Genomic DNA, 26,339 nt, shown 5'->3' on the forward strand with positions numbered 1-26,339 from the left:
GCTAAGGCTAGAATGGAGTGGTAGGCGGAGTTAGTGACAGTTGGGGAAAGGGGTTGAGTTAGGACTGAGAGATAGTGATGCCAGTACTACACCTCCCAGCATGCCTTTGGTGGCCCTCAGGTACCCATGTCCTCTGAGAGGTGCTTTCCTCCTCTCATGGCTGATGCTATTCCTTGACACAGCATTGAAGAGTAGCATTGTCAAGGAGGGGAGGTAAGCTGCTGCCAGTGGACACGCACAACTCCAGCCAAGTCCTGCTGGGACTGCCTCAGCGCACACTTATCACCCACGAAGTGCTCTATCAGGAGCCTGTACTGAAGGGGCGGGCACTTGCCCCCTTCATCAAGCCTGTTTCTGAGCATGCACAGAGTGTTTCCCTTCCCTCCTTCCCTCCCTCCCTCTCCCTGTTTCTGAGGGAAAGCCAATATCAGGACGGGGTACCTTTGAGCACGTCTAGAGTTCGGCCTTTCAAAGGTGCTGTTGTATCTAGTTATGATTTTAAAACCACACATGGTGGGTGGGAGGAGGCACCGCAAATGGATGCAACCCATTTATGTGGGTTGTTCCGTTTTATGTGGAATTGGGTTGACTGCTTGAGACTGAGCTTAGCAATCACAATGGCTGCCAAAGGCCAGTAAGTCTGGCCTCCCACTCAAGGCATGCTGGGAGTTCCGCCCAAGGCAGTCTGGGAATTGTAGGCGTAAACCTAGGTTTTTTAATAAATTCTTTAAAAACACTTAAACCCCCAAAATTCATGATTTTAGTTTTTTTCTGATCCATGTACACGAAGACCTGTCTGTGTGAACAGCATTAAGGCAGTACCATATGTGGAAGTGGGTAAACATTTCCAGACATACATGATACACACATACTTTCCGCTTTATAGGTAGAGATGCTGAACTCAAGTAGGCTGGAGGGCCAACTAACCAGCAGATTGCCCATTGATTTTTGCAGATATAAAATAAAATCACTGGTTTGATGGGGATGAGGGCCAGTAGTAGGAGTGCAGTTAAACATTCTGTTCCCTAGCTACAACTTGCCTGTCAAAATGCCTTCATCTGCATTGCTACAGCCCTCAGTTGCTACCTCCAGGCTTGAGCCACCCTTCAACTTCTGGCTCCTCTTCATCTAAACATCTTTCCCAAATGCTACTCTTTGTTCTGTAAAATTCTCTCACATGTGAAAACAACTGCCCGATTGCCAGCCTCAACATCCTGTTACCCAAGCCACCACTGCATATTATTATTATTATTATTATTATTATTAGTAGTAGTAGTAGTAGTAGTAGTATCCCGCCTTTTGCCCAATGCAGGGCCTCAAGGCAGCCTTACAAAGTTTAAAACATACATTGGGGGAAAAGAAAAAGAACATAAACGTTTAAAACACACAACAAAATTATAAGACATTAACATAGATGGAGGGCCAGATTATTCTCCAAAGGCCTGCTGGAACAAAAAACAATATTGCATATTCCATCCTCTTCTCCTTTGACTGCATATGTTGTAAATTCTTCACTCCTTGCTGCTAATTTAAATGGAATGGGAAAGAGGCTGATATTTAGGCAAGCAGCAGTTGATGTTAGTAGGTCCACCCCCCTTCCCTACTACTCTTCCCTACTAGTACTAACTTCCCTACTTTCTAGCTCTGAAGATAGTTTAGCAATTTTTGGAGTATGAAACATCATCTGTCGACCATGTTTGGGAGACCAAAGGGCCTGATAAGGTTTGACAGCACTCCTGTATACTCTGTAAAAGTTGTTCTATTTTTCTTTTATTTTCTTCCATTGGTAAATCTGAGGAAAGCCGGGATAATGATGTTGGCCTCTGGGCATGATCCCAGTGCAGCAAAGAGCTTATTAAAAGGCAGCCACTCCCTGGAAGTGGTAGCTGCTGGGCAGACCTGCTCAACTGGGCTGTAGCTGAAGTAGAGCAGAACGTGCAGGTGGAGCAGGCATTGTATTAAACTGGAGGCCATAGAGTAAAATACCTGGATATGCAAGTTCAGAGAGCTGAGCCTTGGAGACAGGATGCTTCTTGTTTTCTTTATTAATGGATATAACAGGTCTTGTAAAATTGACCTAGAGAAGCTGGCAGCTGTTTTTCATTGTTGAGGTGAATTCATTGTACTCTCATCTAGTATTGTATAATTACTACATACATGCAGACCAGTCAGTCACTTGGTAGGTGACACCCTTCAAAAGAGGATGAACGCAATAGTCATATTGGAGGCGATATAATTCCAGGTTTGCTGCAATGCTGATTGTTATCATTGTTATGCTCCTAACAATGTTTTGTATATGGCGCTTGGTACGGATTGATGCCAGCATGTATCGGAATGTCATTTGGAAAAGTGGTGCCATCTTTTTTCCTTTCTTTCAAAACTAGTGTATTTAAAAAAAAATGCTTAAAGTATGCAGACTAGTAGCTTACAGTAAGGACTCCTATCACTTAATGTAGACTAGAGGTCCTGAGATTCTTTATGAAAAGACAACCAGAACATTTTAGTAGTCTTTGCTCTCATATTTAGATTTTTCAGTGGAATTATACTGTATCACAAAAATGTATTTTCATTAGTATTAAATTCTGGAGATTTGCAAATGTATCAATCATTCTATTTTATAGAAAGTTATATTCTAACAAGCATGGGACTTCGTTTGAAGAATGTAGTCAACTTTTTACCATATTTTTGGTTGTTATTATTACTTCCTATGTCTGCTTTGTCCATAATCTTGCCAAGATTGTGCATTTATTTATACGCACTCAGGATATCCATTTTGAATGACAGTGGCACCTCGGATAAATACCAGAAATTAGTTTGACTGGTTCTCCTCCCACCCTCAACTTGCAAAGATTTTGCACAATCTCTTTCTAAGTGCCCTTGTTCAGTTCTGCTTGCACAACTGTTGACTTACATTTAACACCTTTTGAAGCACTCTTTTGTCCTCTATAATGACTTCTAATCTCCAATTGTGGTGGCATGTCTGAGCAAGTTGGCTAAACAATAGTCTGAATTTTCTAAGCAGTTTTGGGGCAAAATAGAATAGTTTGAAGCTTCATACAACTTAAATGTCTAACTCATTGAAGATAAGAGTTAAGAGCAACTTCTGGATCACTCCTGCATATGCCTAGGGCATCCTGCTGGCTAATTTGAGGGTTGTCATGTTGGTCTTCTGTTTAACAGTTACAGCTGTGTGCTCTGTGCTCTATAGATGCTAGGCTAGAGAATGGCAATTCTAGTAGTAGGTAGCTAGACAAATGGTTCAACTCGCTCAATATTGTTAACAGCTTTCCACGATCTTTGGCAGAGGTCCTACCCAGCCCAGCCACCTGAAATGCTTGAGATGCTTGGGACTGAGGTTGCACATATTTGGCATATATTCTGCTATGTGTAAGTAGCCACCTTTTACTTTGGGGTGGTCTTGTGTTCTGTACTTTGTTGTGCTACAAATACAAGTTTTTCAGACCAGAAAGGATCACTGAATTTTTCTAACTAGTCATGAAATTTACTGGTGGTTTCTCATTTGCTTGCCTTTAGGCATTGGCTGGAGTCTAGCTTTGATGGATAAGATATATGCCTCATCCCACTGCCCAACTTCATATTACTGCCAGGTCTTTGCGTATGCTCCTTGGGGCCTCAAATCTGCCACTTGTGAGGAATGAAGATTTGGAGGCCTCATCACCCTGTCTGGGTCACATGAGTGACTGGGCCTTTTTGCTCCTTTTCAACTGGGCTGGAGCTGGACCATTGGACACTTTTTGGGTGTGCGAAGTGCCTGGACAGTGGGTGTCGCACCCCTTCCAACCTATACCCTTTTAGCTGCCCTGCCTAGGATCCTGGTGAGGCTGCAACAAAGCTGTTGCTTGGATACACTAGCCTAGCAGAAGTGGCTGTGATGTTGGGGGGAAGTTCTGCTGAAGGAACCCCCACAGCCAACTTTATGGTCAGAGCTTTTGTTTGAGAGTACAGGGGCACCTTGGAGTACTTAGGGCTGCTGAGTAGGTGATGAATTTATAAAGCCCTGCACATGCATAAACATTATGGTCTCCACAAAGTCTGTGTTTCCCTGATTCTAGATACTTGGGAGAGATTGTATTGTACAGGATTGGAACCAAGACTGTCTATCTGATTATGTAATTATTGTGTCAGGGGGTTATGTTTTGGCAGACGTGAGGATGTGTTCAATACAAAAATACACATTGAAACATGGTGTGAATGATAAAGTAATTGGGTAAAAGTTTATGTGACAAGCAAAATTTCTGTAAAATTTGCATACTCAACGGCAGATGAGTCTTGACTTACCAGTGGAGTCTTTTGGAATTTGCTGTTTCTTTGCTATTTCCAAATAATCAAAATCATCATTCAGCTTCAGTTACTTAAATCATGAGGTGGTTTAGAACAGGGATGTGGAGAAAGTAGATCTCCAGATGTTTTGGCTTACAACCCACAGCATTGATGACCCTTGACCATGCTAGCAGGAGCTTATGGGAGTTGAATTCTAAAACATCTGGAGATCTACCTTCTGCTTATCCCTGGTTTAGAAGATACAGAATGTGAAGTTACAATAAATGGTTTGCATTATTGAGGCTTTAAAACATCTTACTCTTAACTGTGTTACCTTTTCTTCATGATGTTATAGAAACCTAATAATTTTAAAAGATGAATTGCCATACTAATACCTGGTTTGGGGCCATAAGTTGACTATGCATGATCATTGTGTGTTCAGGCAATCACTTTGATATAATTTCATATGAAGGTCTTAAGCTGGGCAGATGTAGGATGATTTGAATTTAAAATAGTCCCCATTAACTTCTATTCTCCCCTTTTTTCCTTATTCCAATACTGGTTACATTAGCCTTTCTCAACTTTGTGTCCTCTGGACGTGTTGGACTACAGCTCCGATATCTCCAGCCGGTATAATTTATGTTGGTTGTGGGTGATGGGAGTTGTAGTCAAACACAGCTGGATGGCAGATGGTTGCATTACATTGAAGAACTAGAGTTGTAATAGTTGTACAACCTTTAGCAGGTTGTACAACTGCTTTATTGTGGTTTTTTTTTACCATTTCTAAAAAGTGAAAAGAGATGGGTACCAAGATGAGAAAAAGTGTGTCAGAAAATATTATATGTCTTAAAGAAGTACCAGAAATGCTAATGTAGAAGCACTTGTTGAAGCACAATCATGAACAATCTTGAAAGGACATCATTTGAATTTTTTTAAAATTCAAATAGTAATAAAGTATCTATAAGTGTTGAAACAGAAGGGAAGGGAAGTAAAGAGAGATGATTTATCCTTGGGTGAGAGGAACCTGTAGATGGAGACACTGATGGAGACACTGGACAACCATCTGTCAGGGATGCTTTAGGGTGGATTCCTGCATTGAGCAGGGGGTTGGACTCGATGGCCTTGTAGGCCCCTTCCAACTCTGCTATTCTTTGATTCTATGATTCTATGATCAGGCAAGCTGACTTCCCTCTGGGGAGGGCAAATTGTGGGAAAATTATTTTTGACATTGTTTCATGATGGTGTCAAATAATTAGCTGGAGGGCATTTAGCACACCTTGCTTCACATTAATGAAGTTGTGCTTCTAAATATATTAGGTATCTAACTAGCTCACAGAAATGCTAACTAGATCACAGATCCAATAGTGGCACCTGTATGGCTCAACACATTTGAAAATGAGGCTGGTTGTATGTAGATTCCAAAACATGGCCTTAGTTCCTTAGATTGAAGTGCTGTGATTTGAAACAGTTCTCTCCAACACTGCAGTTCCCTGTAAAATGGGCTTCTGGTATAATTGATCCTAAAAAAGGCAAAAGTTTCAGTTATCTTAATATTGATACTTTGAATGCTGTATTTTGGCCTTGAGGTTATTTTTAAAACAACCTTGGACAATGTTTAAAAAATGTTATTCAGTAACAATTCAAATATTAAATTAAGAATATAAACAAAGTACATCATACTAATGCTGTAAGATGTGGGCTTTCAATGTTATAAGAAAGTATATAAGAAAGAAAATAAGAAAGTCTTCACTTGGCGTTGGAAATAGTATAACGTAGGTGAACCTCTCTAGGAAACTCATTCCACTGCCGGGGTGCCACAGTAGAAAGGCCATCCTCCTGGTAACTACCTGCCTTACTTCCTTTGGCGGGGCCTCATGTAGAAGGGCCCTTGAAGATGATCTTAGGTTCCGGACAGGTACATATGGGAAGAGGCATACCTTCAGATAACATTGCCCCAAACCATTTAGGTCTTTCAGTGTTAATACTAGCACACTGAATTGGGCCAGGACATGGACTGTTAGCCAGTGAAGCTGGAAAAGTACTGGTGTAATGTGGTCTCATTGGCCAGTCCCCCAATAACAATCTTGCTGACCAGCTGAAATTTCTGGACTATTTTCAAAAGCAGCCCCACGTACAATGCATTGCAGTAATCCAGACGATCTCTGTCCAAATAAGGGCATAGTTGGTATCTCAGCCTAAGCTGATAAAAGGTGTTCTTTGCCACTGAGTCCACCTGTGCCTCAACTGAGAATTCTGGAGCACCTGAAACTATGAACCCGATCCTTTAGAGGGGAATGCAACCCCCTTCCAAAACAGGTTGATCATCACCTAGCTGGACAGGTGAACCACCTACTAGCAGCACCTTCATCTTTTCAGGATTGAGTCTCAGTTTGTTGGCCGTCATCCAGTCCATTACTGTGCTCAGGCACTGATTCAGACCAGCCACTGCCTTACTTGGGTTAGATGAAAAAGACAGGTAGAGCTGGATGCTATCTGCGTATTGATGATACCTCAGCCCACATCTCCGGATAACCTCTCCCAGAGGTTTCATAAATATGAAACAGCATAGAGGATAAAATAGAGCCCTGTGCATCCCCGTGGCCTAGGTGCCACAGCACAGAACAATAATCCCCCCAGCACCAACTTCTGGAATCGGCCATACAAGTAGGAAAGGAACCACTGCAGTGCAGTGTCTCCAACTCTCTTATTTTCTTACACTTGGTTAGACATTATAGCTGTGGTATTCAAGGTGTTTCCTTTGTAAAGCTGGATTACGTAAGTAGCCTTTTGATAAGGTGATTGCACAATCTTATTTCCCCCCCTTTCATACATGTCCTTAACACAAAAGGGTCTTTGTCCACTTGCCTGGTATAATTCATATTAAGGAAAGTTTTTTGGGACTAGAGTATGCAAAGACATTTGTCATTCTCATATACTTTAGTAATTGTAAGATAAGGTTTTATATGTTACCGCTGAGTGGATATGTTCTCATGTCGCGTATTTCTACTGTCATGTATCGTGTGTGTAAGCTGGAGTGAGAAATGAGAGAAAAAGCATGCTGCATTCTTTGAGACTGGAGTGACTTCTTGCACCACTTCAATGATGGGTGGAATTCTATTATTGACTGCTGTGGGCATGTATGTAAAGATAATCAGTTGTATTGTACATAGAATACACTATAGCAAGCATTGTACTATCCCCCTCCCTCTGTCGTGGAAATTTAGCTGGTTCTTTTACTATGCCCCTGGGTATAGGAAAATGGCCTATAATCCTTAGCTATAGTTCATAAAGTTCATGGTTTCCTCTTCTTTCAAAACTTATTTTTAATGCTGCAATTGCTTTTAGAATTAAGTTGATGCTGAAACTGTGTGACAAAATAGGCGTTGTCCACCCCGGCAGTCAGAGGGTGGAGGATATCTGCAAGGCAAGATAACCGAGAAAGTAACAGATGGAGCTGTTTTTCTGTAACTTTTGCAATATAGTATCTTCTAGTCAGAGAAGCACTCAACTCTGTACATGCCTAAATGCTTGGCTTCTCATTGGTTGTTGCATTTTCAGAGCTGTATTGTGATTGGTGGGAAAGTTCTGCCATGGTATCTAAAGAGAACTGACCCTATAAATAGGTTGACATTTCCTGAAATCGTTGGGCAGTTTTTTAGACTGCCACCTTGCAGCGCTGCTCGTAATAAACCTTCTAAGGAGAGAGAAATTGTGTCTTGAGAGTCTTTGACCACCACTCAGCGAACCACAGGAACCCGTGGTTTCGGGTTCCACCACAATTTGGCGACGAGGATGGGATGAGTGGTACACTGGAAATCCCCTGCTTCATGGAGACCTGACACAGGAAATCCTCCAACGTGCGCACAGATCAGATGAGTAGGAACCACATTAAAATCCTACAAGAGGAGGGCTTTCCTTGGTCAACTCTCCCTGTGGCTGGAGTTTTCTAGCGGTAAGTGTCATGTAAAGTCAGTGACGCCTGTTTTAAGGCATTCTTTTTCATTAGAAGAAGAAAAAAAGGAAAAGAACTTGGGAACCAGAGATAGGTTGGGGAGTGAGACTTGCTTGAATGTGAAGGGCGAATGGTGGCTCTGGGAAAACCCGTCACTCATAGTGCTAGCCCCACCGGGCCGTGACCACTATGACGTTGTACGGCAGGTCCAGATGCCACGGAGAGAGCGGATGAATGATAAGCAAGTCAAATGCTTTGGGAACGCATGTGTTGATAAGACCTCGTTGGACGAGGCAGGACAAATTTGAAGTCAGTTATCTAAAAGGACAGATTGGCTGGTGTAGAACGCTCTAAGACTTAGGCATGCGGGGGTTCCTCTGATAAGGGTCCTAAAGGCACATTGACACTAAACTGGCGGAGCATAGATTGCTCCTAAAAGGTCATTGTGGTCCACAGTGGACCCGGTTTGGGTAAGCCCTCTAAGGAGGCACCAGGAAGGACCCGGTGTGGGTAAGCCCTCTAAGGAGGCACCAGGAAAGTCTGGGGTAGCGCCCCAGCCTGGGTAGAAGACTGTCGTGGAAATTTAGCTGGTTCTTTTACTATGCCCCTAGGTATAGGAAAATGGCCTATAATCCTCAGCTATAGTTCATAAAGTTCATGGTTTCCTCTTCTTTTAAAACTTATTTTTAATGCTGCAATTGCTTTTAGAATTAAGTTGATGCTGAAACTGTGTGACAAAATAGGCATTGTCCACCCCGGCAGTCAGAGGGTGGAGGATGTCTGCAAGGCAAGATAACCGAGAAAGTAACAGATGGAGTTATTTTTCTGTAACTTTTGCAATATAGTACCTTCTAGTCAGAGAAGCACTCAACTCTGTACATGCCTAAATGCTTGGCTTCTCATTGGTTGTTGCATTTTCAGAGCTGTATTATGATTGATGGGAAAGTTCTGCCATGGTATCTAAAGAGAACTGACCCTATAAATATGTTGACATTTCCTGAAATCGTTGGGCAGTTTTTTAGACTGCCACCTTGCAGCGCTGCTCGTAATAAACCTTCTAAGGAGAGAGAAATTGTGTCTTGAGAGTCTTTGACCACCACTCAGCGAACCACAGGAACCTGTGCTTTCGGGTTCCACCACACCTCCTTTACAATTAGAAGGTATTCATGGTTTGTAACGAACTGTACTTTACTATTTTGTCCAATTTCAGAAAACTCTGTAATGTGTATACAAGTGGAAAATAGTCATAACGTATATGTGTGTGTGTGTGTATATATATAAGTGTTATATAATTTTGTCTAATGTATACATAGGGCAGGCTGGCAAACTTGTGACCCATTGAGCCAAATGCAGTCCATCAGTCAAGTATTGTGACTTGTGAGGTGCTTCATAATCTCCCTGTTCTTATGGTCCTATGCAGCTGCAGAAAAAAATGAGGTTTATTGAGGGCCTACTGCGATACTGTACCTGGTCAATGGGCTGCATTAGCTTCGTGCATTACAAGGTATCCAGGGCTGACTTAGAAAGTTCTGTGCATTTACACTGTTGGGATCTGTAACTGTGCAGAGCAACTTTGGAAACTTCTAAAGCAAGGGTGGAGAACCTGCAAGGGTAGCCCTTTGTGACATCCCTTGTTCTAGAGCTTTACCTAGGGACCTAGTTAGTATCCATCTGTTTAGCAAACTTTTGGGTTTGAAAACATTTATTTATTTATTTATTTATTTATTTATTTATTTATTGCATTTCTATACTGCCCAATAGCCGAAGCTCTCTGTGCGGTTCACAAAAACATTTAGAAAATGTTACTGTATTCCTGGTTAACTATGCTGAATTCAAGAGCTGTATAGTAGGATGGTTTTCTCATTGCATTAAAAAGGGACTTTCTGAATTCCTTACTGATGGGAAGACGGAAGTTGTTTTCGTGTTTTTATAGGACTTAAAGCAAAAACTTCTGTTGCAACCTGTAGTTAATGTTGTTAAGTTAAAGAGGGTGGGATAGAACAGGTGCTCATTAGTACCTCTAGGCTACAACTACAGGTGACTGCATTTTTTAAAAAAACGTTTAGAAACGCAATAGGTGGATCTGGATTCTATTGGTTCTCTGAGTATAATATATGTGAGCTACTAATTACAAAGGAATTCCTTTAATTTGAAAACTTTTCCTCTGACTTGTGTTTGGTTACTGCAAATCAATTATATATATCCCTTGCCCCATCTCAAAACCTAATATTGACTATTTTCAATCTGATAAATATTTACAAGGCTGTGAATTAAACTTCATTTTGTTTTTGAAATTAACTGTGACTGTTTGGACAGTTGAGTTTAACACTGGTTTGAGAGGATATCATAGAAAGGATTATCCAAGGCTAAGGAACACTTTTTGTTCTGTGCTGTTAAAAATAGCATGTAACTTGTGTCACAAAATGTCAGCACATTTTACCATAAGGCCTGGCATGTCCTCATATGTATACTCTTACTGCAAATTTACATTCATGTTTTATTTCTGTCCATCCTTCTAACACAAGGTAGGAATTCTCTTTAGTGGGCAACAACTGAATTGATTAGTGAAAAAGTCTGTATTTAATGATATGTTGGAAATGACCCCTGCCCTCCAAAGCAGTGTAATCCTTACAGCCAGCATTCTTTGGGCAAAAGCACTTGCCTGTTGTTAAAGGGGTTCTTGATCAAATACGCTTGGCACTAGCAATAGAACGATAATATATATTAGTTTGTTATTAGTTCCCAGTTCTTTATTTGTGCGAAACTTTGAAAGAGAGCTCAAGCATTATTAATCTGAATAGGTACTTAATGTTTATATGAGCTTGTACCACCAACTAAGTATAGGGCTATTATTAGGGTGGGCAAATTCAGGGGTCTGGAGGCCATTTTTGCTCCCTGCCACTCCCACACCCCCATGGGTCACACTCCTGCTTCTGCCATGGCACCAAAAAATATTTTTTTAAAAAAGGTGATTTGCTACTGGCATGGTGGTGACATGCTTGTCAATGCCCTGCATATACACAAAGCTTTGGGCCAGACACAATTCAATGTCTTCCCTGGATGTGTGGGTGCATTGTTGGGGTGGCCTGTAGCTCATTGTGCAATGGACAGCATTGGTTTCTCATTTCTCATTGTTATCTAAGATTATCATGGAGTAATGTTTACTGGAGAAAATTTATATTGGGTGAAGGTTTGTTTTAGTATTAAGTTCCTTATTCAGTCCCTTAAGTAATAAGTTCCTTATTCAGTTTATTTATTGAGCTCTCTTTTAAAGTTTCGTGCAAATAAAGAATTTGGAACTTGTAACCAAATTCAGCATTGTCTAACAGAAAAGGTTTTGGAGCATCCCTCAGTTCTCACCTCTATCTGTCTTTCCCTCTCATTGTTTGGATCTATCTGCTGCCCATATCCAGGTATCAAAAAGTCTATGGTTGCATTCAGAAGAAACCTTAAACCATGGCTTTAACCATGGTTGTTAAGCCAGAAAGCCAGACTGTGTTCAGAAGACACCTTAAACCATGGCTTTAACCATGGTGATTAAAGCAAAAGGCCTTATTCACTGTGGTTAAAGCCATGGTTTAAGGTGTCTTCTGAATACGGCCTGGCTTTCTGGCTTAACCACCATGGTTAAAGCCATGGTTTAAGGTGTCTTTTGAACGGGGCCATTGTGATTCACCCACTTAGTCATATTTTCATAAGCTTTCCTTATAAAGCATTTTGCCTCAACCCACCTGACTGTGAGAAAATCTGTTTACATTGCTTAGAAGCAAGAACCCCTCAAAAGTGACTACAGCCTCCCCCCCCCCCCCACTTCTGCAGACACAAAGTTCAAAATGGGGGAAAAATCAATGTAAGCTGATACTTGTGTCTTCAGAAATGCGCTGTACCTCATGATTGATAATTACATGAAATAAGGATTTCTTAAGGATCTTCAAATGTATATGCAAGATAGAAATTGTCTTTTTATTTTCTTGCAATGTTGGCTATTTGATAACCAACCTTCCTTGTATTCCTGAATCCTTCCTAATCAGACTAAACCTTTCTTTAGATTAGACACTGGTTTTGACTACATGACTTGTGAGCTCAGGAACTTTTTCACATGAGTCAGAGTGCTTTCTCATGCTGTGGGTTAAGGTAAGGGGTAGAGAATGGGGACAGGCTGAAAGCAGTTGGGGGGGGCAGGAAAGAGCACTTTCCCACCATTCGCTTGCCCATTAGCTTGTACATAATTTCCACTAATGGTTGGAATTACATACTTTCCAGAGACTATGAAAAGTGCTTTCCCATCCTCCTTAAACAGCCGGATTGGAGCAGTGAGTGATGATGCGGGAAATGGAGGTGGTCCCAGAGATATTCGGGTGTGCCTGGCCACACCAGGCACACCCCGTGCTCACGCCTATGTGTGTGTGTGTGTGGGGGGGGAGACGACTGTGTCCCATAGTCCTTGCCTTGAGTTTAATCTCCCCTTTAAGGTAGCTCCATTTTGGGGGGGACAGGGATATTGGGCAGCTTTCCAATTTGTATGCTGGTCATTGGAGGAGTTGGGCAGTCAGAATAGTTACAGCATTTGTACCTATGATTATCTGTCCATGGAAGCTCACAACCAGATGTTTGGGGGAGGAGGAGGAGGGGTTGACTGTCTTTTGTTCAAATACAGAAATAACTCTTCAAGAATTAAAGAACCATGTGATAATCAATATAGTATTACTTTCTATATTTCTTCCTGATGTTATTTAAGTTGGAGGTAGAAAGAACAGCATAAGAAGTAATGCCAGTAGCAGGAATGTTTTAATCTTCAGAAGAAGAAACTTATGGCAGATTTTCAAAAACTGCCTCCAGGGCCTTTTTCCATGTTCCTGTATAACCAGTTAAATCCACTTTTTTCGTCAGTTCATTCAACACGCTTGAGAACAAGTTAAACTACATTTTTCAAGACTGTATTACTGCTGTAGAGTTTTTTCCTTTTTCACAAAATGTAGAAGAGAATACCAAACTATTAGTTCTGCTATGGAGTATTCCTATGTAGAGTAGTTTTGTGTCTCTCGATGATGATGATGATGATTTGTAGTTCTTATGTCTTCTTAGGTGTGCTTTAGGCTTTACGATGAGTGCTTCCTGACGACCAAAAAAGGTGGTGTTTTCTTTTTGGCTGGATTAGTTCTAGCTGTGTTCTGTGGTAATTAATTGTGCATTATTTATTCCCAATGCATAAGACAGAACTCTTGAGGAAACCGGCATTTCCCCCTTAAACTGAGGAATAGCCATGGAGGCAATGAATAGCTGGAGGCAATCTGTCCACCCTTTTTCTGATCTCTTGCCACTTTCTTTGCTGCTGGTAAGAGGGAGCAGAAGAGATGGTTTATCCTGCAGAGGTGCTGCACTTGCACCAGTGTTTATGTTCACGGTACCACTTTAATATTTAATAATAGGGTTACAGATATCATAGATTACTTCTACACTCTTTGTGAGACATTATTGTTGTTATTGTTAAAATTTGTGTTGCTTTCCACTGCAAAAACAAAACGGTCCTGCAGCAATTTATACAAACAAAAATAGAGAAATCCATAATTAATATAACAAACTCCCCAAAATAAAATCAAAATTAGCATAATAATACAAACAAACATTAAAAAAATAATCTAAAAATCATACAATATGAAAAGTATCCACAGTACACAAAATGTTCTGCCTAGAATGAACAGCACAAAGCAGTCCACAACAGTTGGGCTGCAATTAATGTCTAAACTTCTTGCAAAATAAGTATTTCCTTGCCTGGCACCAAAAAGCTGACAATGTCGGTGCCAGGCAAGCTTCTTTTCCGAGAGCATTTTACAAATGCGGAGCTATCACAGAAAAGGGCTGTTCCTGAACTGCCCCCCCCCCCAGCTTCTCTTGGAAAGGGCACACAGATAAGGACCTCTGAAGCAGACCTCAAGGTCAAGGTCGGTTCATACAAAAAGAGGTGGTCTTTCAGTTATTGGGGTTCAAGACTTAGAGCTTTATAGGTTAAAGCCAGCACTTTGAATTTGGCCTGGAAATAAATTGGCAACCAGTGTGGGCAAGCCAGGACCGGACATATGTGTTCACATTGTCTAATCCTAGTCAATTTACCGGGTTGCTGAATTCTGCATTAGCTGAGGTTTTTGAACCATTTTCAAAGGCAGCCAAAGAAACAATGCATTGTAGTAATCTAACTGCAAGCCTCCAGTGACAATGATGGATTGAGGAGTTCCCCCAAGCTCCAGTGCCAGTTGTAATTCCCCCATCTGGACATAGGAACCACCTACCAGCAGAGCATCAGTCTTGTCTTGTATTGAGCCTCAGTTTATTGACTCTTGTCTAGTTCATTACCAAGGCCAGACACTTGGCTTTTATCTGTACACACTTGGAAGCCAAGTCTTGCTATTGCAATGGAACCTTTAAAAATTGCTATAAATCAGCACTTTAATAATTATGTGCTAATAATAATGCTTAGCATTTATATTGTGTTTTTTAGTCTTCAGAGTGCTTTTCATGCATTATCTATTTTTAATCCTTAAGGATAAGTAAGTGTATTATTCCACCATATTGCAGATGTGGGGATTGAGACTGAGAGAAGGACTTGCTTAAGGCCACCTAGTGAGTTCATGGGTGAAATTCAACCCAGGGACTTCCTGATTCATAGCTCAGTCTCTCAGCTACTATGCTACATCAGTTCTGTGAGGCTGTCCCCATTTTAATGGAACAGCTTCCAGGCCTGTGCTGTGCACCTACCAAAATAGTAACACATCCCCCCCCCCCACACACCTTGTGTTCATCAAAGAACAAAATTTGGACTGAAAATCTTGAGAAAGAAACTATAAGAGCTAAGTGGCTTCTCTTTTCTGCCGGCTGTTGTTTCTATCGGCTTAAACAGTTGATTAAATTACATACAGTTCAGTAAGCAGTGTGTTTAAACTATATTACCTGACTGGAAGATGCCAAGAGGAAGCCTTCTAGAGAAACCTGTGCAGTTGGTATGTTTTGGCAGTGTACCATTGGAACTGCGTGAAAGATTTTATTCAGAAGCTTCTTTAATCTCACATTTAAAAAGTCATGAGACTACAGGGTTGCTGTGTACTGTATTGCTAAAACTATTTGTTTTGTACAGGGGGAAATACTAAGTTTTGGAAAACATTAATAATCTTCTGATCCATTGTTGACTGTGTTTTGGAGGTACAGTATGTTTTGAACAAGATCATTTGACCAATCACATGTGTAACTTGCTGTATCTGATGAAGCTCATTTTAAGTTGGACTATATCACCTTCTACATGAGTTAGTGAATTCAGTAGGTTCATCATCTGTTGTTTGAGGAAACGCCTTCTTCAGTCTGCCCTGAATTTGTTACAGATCAAATTAATTAAAAAGCAGATTTTCTCACTGAAAGAATTATAATAAAGTTTTTTCATGAATTTTAGGGAAAGATTCCTACCAAAATTCTTATTTTCTAAGTTCTTTCCCTGCCCTATGTCCTATTGATTTTAATGAGAGTGATTTAAGTCAATGCTTAACTCTCTTGTTAAAATAGATGGGATTTAAAAGTGCTTAGCTTTGACTACAGCATGTGCTAGGTGTGTCTAATAACTAACTACTGTTTAAAACCATACATGATGATAAGGATAAACAGTAGTTTGCACCAACCATGGATGGTGATTAATAAAGCAATGTACCTGATCTTTGAAGTCCTGCCTGCCTTGTAAAAATATGAGGCTTGCAGTAGAATATGAAAAACATTTCAAGGAGTCTGGGGGAGTTTATTACAAATCTAGAGTTTCTAGAGAGTGGCTTGCCAGTGTATATCAGTAGAAGGTCCTAATGATAAAAGTGAACTAATATGAGAAGTCAGACCAGCATAGCCCAAATACCGAGATCATAAACAAGCACAGGACTCTCCCTCTCCTGAACCAAGGCCCCTTTATACTTCAGTTGTGCTGATCATGGTGCCGTGTGTCCAGATTTGTGTGTGCTGTAAGCAAAGAGCAAGAGGAAGCAAGATGTACCATGCTTGAGGGTACAGATGAGGAAAGGAATAAGTTTAATAAAGCAAAATCTTTTTTGCTCAAAAAAAGAAAAGAAAAGAAGACATGTAATATGCTAGAAGGAGGAACACAGGTTGTTCAGTCAAAACGTAGCCATGCTTCATCAGATCAAGGATCCAGCTATTCTTTTCAGAGACGCACCTACAGAGGGAGGAGAGGGAGGGAAAGTTCCATGTATGAGCCAGATGTCAGCTTGTGTGATTTTGGACAGCACCCATGTGTCCTTAAAATGTGAAGTGCTGGTAATTTTATTTAAGTCATTTAATTGAGCAAACAATAAAAACATGGCAGATAACCAACTTAAGAGCCCAATCCAGTGCATATTGATTCAGAAGAAAGTTCCTCTATTTTCAGTGGGGTTTACTCCCAAGTACTTCTGAGTAAACATGCTTAGTATCGCAATATAAAAGGGTCTAAATTAATGTACAGGAGTTTATCCAGTACTCATGAATGCAGAAACCAGAAGTACAGACTTTAGTCAAATGCCATTAGCATTGTTTTACACAATTTTCATACATTTGCCAGTTTCCTAATTAAGAGGGGTTGAATATATTGCGTGTTCTTTTCTGAAATGAGTATCCTTAAACGTAAAAGCAAAACAAAACACCCTTCTACTAGATACATTTTGGCTTCCCGATAAACCATGATGGAAAAGAGATGTAGTGACCCTTGACCTGAATGCTTCCCTGCTCTCCTTCCCTCCTCCAGCACAGCATTGATAAGGAGTTTAGAAGTTTTCAGTTCTATTTTTGATTAAACGCAGCTTCTCATTCCACAAACTGACAATGGCCCCGTTCAGACAACACGCTAAACCATGCTGCTTAACCACAAAATGGTTAAACAATTTGTTTGAAACAAGCAACTTCAAAACATAGGCTATGGGCCTATGGTTATAGGCTTGTTTCAACAAACCATAGATATGATTAGCCACAGTTTAGAGTTGGGTGCAATCCTAAACTGTGGTTAATAAAAAATTGAAGCGAAAGCTTGTAATTGCCTTGCAGCCATGCCAGAGGAAGGAGGAGGATGTGAGCTTGAGATTCATTGAAGCTCATTCCCTTCACCAAGGTTTATCGTAGTGGCTAAGTGCAGCTACTGAGTCATTCTTGGATAATTTTGTCTTGTGAAATTAGATTTCTAATCCTTTTAGCAGTTTTTTTTTTTAAAAAAAAAAGTCCAATGGCAATCTACGCTGCTATTTCACATGAATGCTCATTTAGCCCTTTAAAATTTAAGAAAAATGTGGTGAGCAAGGCTTTCCTCCCTTGCAGCAACCCTTGAGAATTTATCGAACATTTTCTTCCTTGAAGCAATAGTTTTCTTTGAAAGGTATATATTTCTTCCCTTCAAGCACCAAAGTGTATATTTCCTCTTTGTTTAGGTATGTTTTATTACAGAAAGTTCAAAAAAGCTTCTCTCCCACAGCAAGGCTATCCTTCCTCCTTCATTAAGTTTGTTCTGTGGTAGGGGAAACAACTCAGGTGAAACTGACCTCATTGATAGAAAACATTTAACAACTGTACATTGATTATCTTTATTATTTTCATACAAGTACTTCACAAACAGTTCATGTTTCTTATTTCATTCCCCCCCCCACAGTTGTTCCTGTGATGTTAAAAGGACTAACCTATGATGAGAAGCGGGGAGCCTGCAGTGTTGGCTCTAATGTACGGGATTCTGCTTGCTATGTATGTTGGGCTTTTGCTCGTGCTTATGACCCCATGGAACTAAGGCCATTCGTTAATGAAATTGCAAGGTACGTTACTACCATGAAACCTTTTATTTATCTGGGACAGATTTCAGAAAATGAATAATGTAAAAAAATTGCTTTTTAATGGGGCTTACAAAACAAAGACAATTAACACAAAAGAAACAAAAACAATCTCCCTCCAAAATAATTTGGTTAAACCCTCCAGTTATGGAACCTGTTATTGATTCATTTCTGACGTGAGTGGAGCTGCCAGAATGATTATTTGTCCATTTTCTTAAAGAAACATTGTAGAGTTCTTAAAATAGAAGGGAATATCAAACTACTCTTTAGAACCAGGTAGTTCTCTGTTTTAAAAGTTCTCAGTTGCATCTTGATCAGGGGGCGTAACATTTTTTGGGGGTGGTGGTGTACTCTTGCTGACATGCTGCCAAATTTTGGTGTGGTGACAGCAGAAAAACTGGCAGTTTGCTGATAAATTTCAGGAGCAAACCAAAACAGAGGCTTCAAGGGGACAAATTAGGTACAAGTTTAACTTGTTTTCAAGATGCATTTGTACTTTTGCAGCCTCCATTGCGGTTTGCTGCCCAAATTCAGAAGCAAACCATCGCTGGCATAGATGGGGGGCAGAAATGGATGCAAGAGAGGCCACGGGGGCTGCATGCAGTCCACCCCTGATCTAGATTGCTTAATAATTTCATGTTATCACAGAAGTTGTGCAGTAGATCTTAGAAAAAGCTGTTAGAATAACATGAGGGTCATTTCCAGCGTATTATGATTGCTTTGCCTGAGAACTAAGAGGTCTTTCCTCTTTAGTCTTCTAGGAATAATTTCCTAAGGGTCTTTAGTAGCATACTTCAACTTTATATGACACATCTTTTGGCTTTAATTTCATATTTAAAGAGAACATTATCCCAAACAATCTTACCTACAGAAATTTCACAAGTTTTCCAATCTGAAATGTGTGCTACAGCTAATTTTGTGCAATCATTTTTTTAGCCAAAGGCTAAAGGTATTGTTGGAAGCCTGAAATCTATCCACAAAACATTATTTATTTATTTATTTATTTATTGCATTTTTATACCACCCAATAGCCGAAGCCCCCTGGACGGTCCCAGCTTGCCAGTGCACTAGATGAAAATGCTTCAGCGAATCCGATTTCTGAGGGGGAAAGTTCTTCTAAGAGAGCCGTATAGGTGTATTTTTGAATTGGACTAACTTAGTGTGGGAGCTCAGTAGTAAAGCTTTGTGCTGAGAATCAGGAACCTTTTCAGCATGACACACAGTTTCGCCTGTATTAGCACACCTTGGTTTACAGCCAATAACAGCAATCACATGCCTTTCTTTCTTGTCTTTTAGTTCTGACTTTAGGTGTGTCACTTTTTCTATCTGAGAATAGTTGTCTATTTAGCCACAAACAAATTGTTTCTACCTGTTCAAAAATGAAGAATTCAGTATTTTGGAGCAAATCTCTTGAATTTCATAGTTTCGTTGGTTTTATTTTAATTTTAGTTAACTGATCTCAGGTGGTGATTTAATTAATCATCTCAACCCATGTATCTGTGACTGCATTGTTGCAGCTCTATTATTTATTTAATCAATTTATATACTACTTACCATATCAAAAGATGCTTTTAAGCAGTTTACATAAATAGAAATAAATATAGAAACTCAGCAGTTAAAATGTTCAAAATATATGAAAGCACAAAGCACAATAACTAAGAAGCAGATTACACGGGCAGCACAGTTGTTCAGGGAAGGCTTTGTTAGCCAGCACAGTTGAAATCAACATCAGTGTAATATGTGCTTGGCCAGGCATCATATTCAGCATTCTGGGTGCTACATTTTACACCAGATGCAGGTTTTGGACCAAGCACAAGGGAAGCCCCACATAAAAACACTTTACAGTAATCTAAATGTGAGTTTTCCAGGCAAGCCCCCCCCCCCCTTCACTTACCTGCTCCTTTGGCGGCGGGCCCGGGCTTGAACTGAGCGCCCTGGCCCAACCGGAAGCAAGGCCGCACCTGCCGCCGGAGCAGGTAAGGCCCCGTCCTGTCCCGCCTGGGCCCGCCGCCCCACACACTTCACTTACCTGCTCCAGTGGCGGCGGGCCCGGGCTTGAACTGAGCACCCTGGCCCAACCGGAAGAAAGGCTACACCTGTGACCTTGCTTCCTGGTGGAGCCAGGGGCTCAATTCAAACCCGGGCCCGCCACCGCCGGAGCAAGTAAAGCCCCCCATCCCGCCTGGGCCCGCTGCCGCACAAACTGGCAAGCCCTCCCCCCCCCACTTCACTTACCTGCTCCGTCGGCGGTGGGCCCGGGCTTGAACTGAGCACCCTGGCCCCACTGGAAGCAAGGCTGCACTTGCGGCCTTGCTTCCGGGTGGACCCAGGGGCTCGATTCAAGCCGGGGCCCAGCAACGACGGAGCAGGTAAGAACCCCCCTTCCTGCTTCTCCCCCCTCCCTCCAGGGAATCTGAGGTGCATGCGCTGCCTTATCAGATTCCCCATAGGGAAGCATTAGATTTTTGAGAAAAAGAATTAAAAATTGATGGAATGGACTTTTGAAAAAAGAAAGGCGTTCCATCAAAGGGGAGGATAGGGCAGTGCAATCCTACAACTGGATTGCATGGTTAGGCTCCCAATTCGGAGCTTTTAGTGCGCAAAAAAATAGTCGCCAGCCTGGAAGCATTTCTGTGCCAGTTTGAAACAGAGAGGCTTCCCCCCTTTTGTCATTTAAAGTGACATCCTGCCCTCAATATTTCACCAATCTTCTTGAAACGCGCAGGGTATGTAAAACCAGCATTTCTTTCTGGCAGGACTCCGTTTCAGAAAGATTGGTGAAATATTTTTCATTTTAGAATGCTAGAATGACCCACCCCCCAATAACTCCTTTTAACATGGTGGAATGCTTTTTTTTACTGATCATCCTTAACACAGGGGAACACTGCTGTGTTTCCCTGTAATACCATAAGATGCCAGGGGTAAACCGTCTTAATGGGTCTCCCAGTCCTACACAGCTGGACTGGCACTGTGAGAGAAACTTCAATAGTACTACATTAGGAGAGAGCACACCACAGCTGGTAATTCTATTTAGGCTCTGTTGCTCTGCAATAATATCCTACTAAGTAATTGAGTGCAAGATATACAATGTTTTATCAGTTTAGTGAAAAGCTCAGGTCCAGGAAACTAGTATGAAATGAGCGCTCATCTGCTATTTCTATAAAACCTAAAAGAGACTTAAGTTATCATTTGCCAAAGAGTTTTGTTTAGTTGAATTGCTGGGTAATTTTACTGCTTTGATATTGCTGAGAAAAGTGGTGGATGACAGAATGGTAATTAGAAGTTAAGATTACTCTTGCAAAGTCTCGAAAGCTCCTCCTTTACCTATACGTCAGAACAGTACCATTTTTCAGCTCAGAAGAAATAGATGGCAGTGTGGGAGTACAGGCAATTTCGTCTTCCCTGGAGTACTGTGTGGTGAGAAGAATACAGAGGTGTGGCTCTCATGTAAATGGTGCCACTTGGCTCCAGGGCAAGATTAGCCTGCAGAATCAGGAAATATGAATATTGCTCAGAGCTACATCTTGTTCTCTGATGAAATGCTGAGAATAATTTCTACATAAAGAATACATTTGTTGCCTGACTAGTTCATTCTGAAGAGCAATTTCTGTCTGCTACATATTGAGTAATATTTGCTCTTGATAAGTCCCTTTTCCACAACTGCTAGTCTGGCTTTTATAGCATAAATAAGTATTTTTGAAAATAGTCCAGTGAGCTCTTTTATGCTTATATGCTTACTCATATCTTTGCTTTGGACTTGTTTCTAAGCCTAGTGGCTCATTTAAACTAGCAAATAAGAAAGGAAAGAATTCTGACTGCCCCTCCCTCCCCCATTGTATGTCTATGTCCTTCTTGAAGAGCAAATAAGGACAGTTCTACCTCTACTTTGTGCAATGTAATATGAACGATTCCCAATGAAGATAACAATCTTCCCTGCAAGGATTAATTGCAGAAATGTTATACTAGCAGTAATTGATTGTGAATGCTGAGCGTGTTCCACTAGTATTAATGGTGTACAAGTGGGAACCCACAAAAATAATTTTAGTATATACCTAGTGATTTTTGTGGGATTTCTTGTGTCAAAATGTTGGTTAAGTGTTTTGAGTTAAACATTATGGCTTAGCATATCATGTCAACCGTTCCTAAGCATTCCTAAACTAGAATAATCAAATAGAATAATCAAATTAATCGCATAGGTCATAGAATAAAAACAGCAGTAATGAATAAAAAGGGAAATAATTCCTATTGCAGCAGCAGAAAATGTTTAAAAAACCCAGCTGATTCCAAAGACCTTTTTGAAAATGTTCAACTAAAGCGTGCCACTTCTGTTAGTGATATAGTATGCAACTTGAAATATTTTAATGAAAGTGATCCGATATGTACTTAATAATTTGAATAGGACCTGCATCCTCACGGCATAGTAGTTTCTGGAGAATGAATTATGTTTTCCTTGATAGATGAACTTTTCAGCCATTTTTGACACCCCAGAGTTTAGCTTCATGGTATGAACCTAATTTTTCATGGCTTCAAAGAACAATAGTACTGACCCCAAAATCTTGATGTAACCTTTTGTAATTGAAGACTGGATTTAAATAGCGAGATTTGAAACTATTTAAAATGCAACTGCCTTGACTTTTTTCAGTTCTATCTTCTCAATCGTGAAAATGACAGATTTGTTTATAAGACGATTTTCAGTAATGTAATATATACTCATGTAGCGTTCATTGCACATCCTTCTTCTAGAGATTTCAGTATAGATTTTTGTTGCTTAAAAATTATTTAAGGTAAATACAATGTCATGATAAAAGATTTAATATGCTTTAGAATATTACAAAATTACAAAAAGATGTTTCATTGACACTTTAATGGGTGAGCCATTCTTTGCCATACCTGTTCGAAATCAGGTGCAATTAACTCTAGATATGTCAAAACATGTTTCATTCCCTGCTTGTGAAAGAAATCCCACTTTAGCTGTTACTTTATGTTGGGAAATTCTGGTGGAGTATCATGTAAACTCCCATAATAAAAGTAAACAGTAGGAGATATCTTAACCAGATGCTGTACCTATAGATTGGTGCACTTGCTCAACTATGTATCACTATTAGCCAGTTCCTGTCTTTATTATTATTATTATTTATTTATTTAGCACCATCAATGTACATGGTGCTGTACAGAGTAAAACAATAAAATAGCAAAACCCTGCCAGGGCTCCTGTCAGATGTGAGGAGGAACGGCTCCGAGCGAGTGACACCGCCGCCGCCCAGAGCGTCCCCGCTGCCGCTGCCCACCTCCCCGCCGCGAAAGAGCCACCCGGGGCCGCCTTCTTCCGCCGAGCTCTCCGACCCGGGTGTCTCCTTCGCCAGCAGCAGGAGGCCGGCGGGGAGGTGGATGGCGGCCGCAAGGACGCTCCAGGCACCAACGGCGCCACTCACTCGGAGCCGCTCCTCCCCGCATCCAACAGGAGCCCTGGGAACTTTTCACCCCATCCCTGCGAGGGGTGATGCGGGGCCGCCGCCTCCTCCTTTGTGGAAAGCTTACCCCTGCTTGCTCCCAGTTATAGTACCTGCCCAAAGCTCAAGTTCCAGTTCTGACATAATTGAGAACAGCAAGATATACCCTATTAGCAATTCCACAACAGCTTTGCTGTAAGGAAGGCAAAAACATAATATCTCCCCCACCCCCAATTCCGATACCTGGTAAAATTGCTTGTCAGTTCCATTAACTGATAGTCATCATTGTTTGATAGTGAGGCTCAGTAGCTACCATAATGGGTTCACGCTGATGGCAAGCTAAAAATCAACTTCCTGGTGGATCTGCTTCTCTTTTATGATGAGAGAGAGAGGGGGGGGGGAAATAATTTTCACTCTGGTCCATCCTGTCAGACCTGCCCCACAATCAACCAGTATTGTATGGGTCCAGTGAGGGATGGGACATCCTAGTAGATAACTGTCAAAAAATGAGCCCTTGGAGTAGGTTGCCTTCGGACATCTCACCAGTCATTTCTTCTCACCCTCATCCTCCATACACAAATAGGTGGGTAATTGTATATACCAAGGCTGTTAGTAAAATGTTTCACAAAACCCTTCAATCAACTAAGATTATGTTCATTCATACAAATATCTGAAAAACACAATACACAGTATTACAGAATACAATAATTTGAAAATTAATAGTCAAAGCAATGTGCATGGGTTATAATAAACCTGTTTGCCTAATACTGAAGTAATAACACGATGGCTTTAAATGATGATCTTTTTTCATTGTTGATATAACATGCCTTTAGCTGAGTTCAGAGATTCATATTTGAAGATGGATCACAGTCAAATAGTAGTGATGCCTGCAGAGTGTACAAAATATATACATGCCCCCATTGATTGAAGAACAGTGATTTAGTGCTTCCAGACTGCAATCTGAAAAAAAGAGGAAATACTCATTTTTGGAACAGGACAGGTCAGCGGAGATTGCATAAGGGAGCAACGGAATTGGTGGGGCTGACCGTGTGCAGAATGGTGGACCCTGCGTACTGATGAGTGGGATTGAATGCTGCCCTATGTCCATTGTAAGTTTTTCTATTTTGCTTCTTTTTGTCTTTAGTGCCTTGGTTATAGCTGCTATATTTGACCGTGATATCAATTGCAGAAGAGCTGCTTCGGTAAGTTAAGATATAATTTTAAATGTGTCTTTTTAAAAGTTTCTGGTAATTGTATGGCACCGCAACAGTATAGCCATGTGGTCTTCCTAGGCAGTGGAATCCATAATTTCAAATTGTCAAATGTTTTTACTGTAATTCTTTTCCTTTTAAAGGGTAAGGTGAATTATATCTCCTTTTTGCCTGTCAGTTGTTACTTAACTCATCTGCTGTTTGTGCAAATCTTATGCAGATTAATAATATTAAACTAAAATATGGAAGTTACCTGGTTCGTACTGGTTTTGTGGAAATAAGTCATCCACATCTGTTGTATGTAGTTATTCCACATTTTGTCAAATTGCTTTTCTGTGTTCTCTACCCTCTGGTTGTGGTTGTCACAGGGGCTCATGTGAAATACTGGATCAGACATGGGATGTGATTCTTCTTTAGGTTATATCTTGTAGCTTGAGGTTGAGAAAATCTTATTTGAAGAAATCACAATATTTGGTGTTTTAACCATACTAATTCTTTCAGGATGGGAAGTGTTATAATTATAACTCTAGGCTAACTCTGCATATATTCTGAATTCCATGTCCAAACTTACCAACACGCCTTGTTGAAACAAAGAATTTTGTGAGATTGAAAACGCCAATATTTAGGAGGGCGTCTGTGGAAATTTAGCATTCAATGCTACAAAAGAGAGTGATTTGTACTGTATGTCACTACCTTGACTGGGACTTTATTCTAGGTCTCCCAGATCCAACCACTAGATATGCCTTTCTTACATAAGCCTTGAATAGTTTATCCATATCTTTAACAAAAAGAAATCAACAGAGAAGATTTATATTATATTAATTATATTAAACAGTATTAGAGAACTTCTTTAAGTTGTTTTACAAACAGCTTGTCAGGTTTCCCGGTCCCTCAGGCAAGCACACATTCTAGCAAACTGACACGGGACACCCAAATTAGTGAGACTTCTTTATTGTAGGAAATCTCATGACAAAAGCTAAATGGTTACACACGTAAGTCGTATAGCTAGGCATGAAGAAATTCTAGAACAGTCAAAAGCTGTGCTGAAATCTTCATCAACATGGTTTCCCCGTTGCCATCTCCATGGTTCTGAACACAAGGGAAGGGTCAGCCAATACCCAGGTTCCAAACACAGACAAGGAAGAGGAATGATTCTTGGCATGATCTGTCAGGCAATCAAAGGGGCAAATTCTTAAAAGCCTAAACAAAATCACACCCATAGAGAGTTAGTCCAACTTTGAGGCCTATCAAAGGAAAGGGTAAATTCACAAACTCAAGGAGTCCTGTGCCACCACTTTTGTATTGGCATCTCCATGTTGCATGAGTCCAGGCAGAGGAATGTCCAAAAGTTGTAGATCAAACTCAGGACACTGATCTGATGACAAAGACACACTATCCACAGCAAACGAGAGTTAAAGTCTATGAAAAGTCTCCCAGTACTTTTCATGGCAAGTCCTTAGCAATCCAAAGTTCCAAGTAGGAGAATCCGCGTGCAGAGTGTCTCCAGAGCCCCAGACAATGATGGATCCAAACAGAGAGGGCTTTGGGCAATGCAGATGATATGTTCCTAGCAAAGGCTCCTCACTTTTGCATCAGCTTAAAAGGGAAGGCATGA

At 40.7% G+C, this 26,339-nt stretch overlaps 2 protein-coding genes across 4 annotated transcripts in view; one reads left to right on the forward strand and one right to left on the reverse strand.

The window, feature by feature from the left end:
• The window catches only part of LOC134394729 (protein SCO1 homolog, mitochondrial), a 470,723-nt gene extending 468,479 nt beyond the window's left edge, over positions 1 to 2,244 (reverse strand). Inside the window, exon 1 of the mRNA XM_063120413.1 lies at positions 2,239 to 2,244. The gene's annotated coding sequence lies outside the window, so the exon portion shown is untranslated. The remainder of the gene's footprint in view (positions 1 to 2,238) is intronic.
• TBCD (tubulin folding cofactor D) overlaps positions 1 to 26,339 on the forward strand; it is a 166,201-nt gene that overhangs the window by 59,659 nt on the left and 80,203 nt on the right. For all 3 annotated transcript variants that reach the window (XM_063120403.1, XM_063120405.1, XM_063120404.1), the window contains 2 exons: positions 17,892 to 18,048; positions 24,658 to 24,715. In XM_063120403.1, coding sequence (XP_062976473.1) covers positions 17,892 to 18,048; positions 24,658 to 24,715 — 215 coding nt within the window. The remainder of the gene's footprint in view (positions 1 to 17,891; positions 18,049 to 24,657; positions 24,716 to 26,339) is intronic.

Source organism: Elgaria multicarinata, chromosome 3 (assembly GCF_023053635.1).
Source record: "Elgaria multicarinata webbii isolate HBS135686 ecotype San Diego chromosome 3, rElgMul1.1.pri, whole genome shotgun sequence".
Taxonomy (NCBI): domain Eukaryota; kingdom Metazoa; phylum Chordata; class Lepidosauria; order Squamata; family Anguidae; genus Elgaria; species Elgaria multicarinata.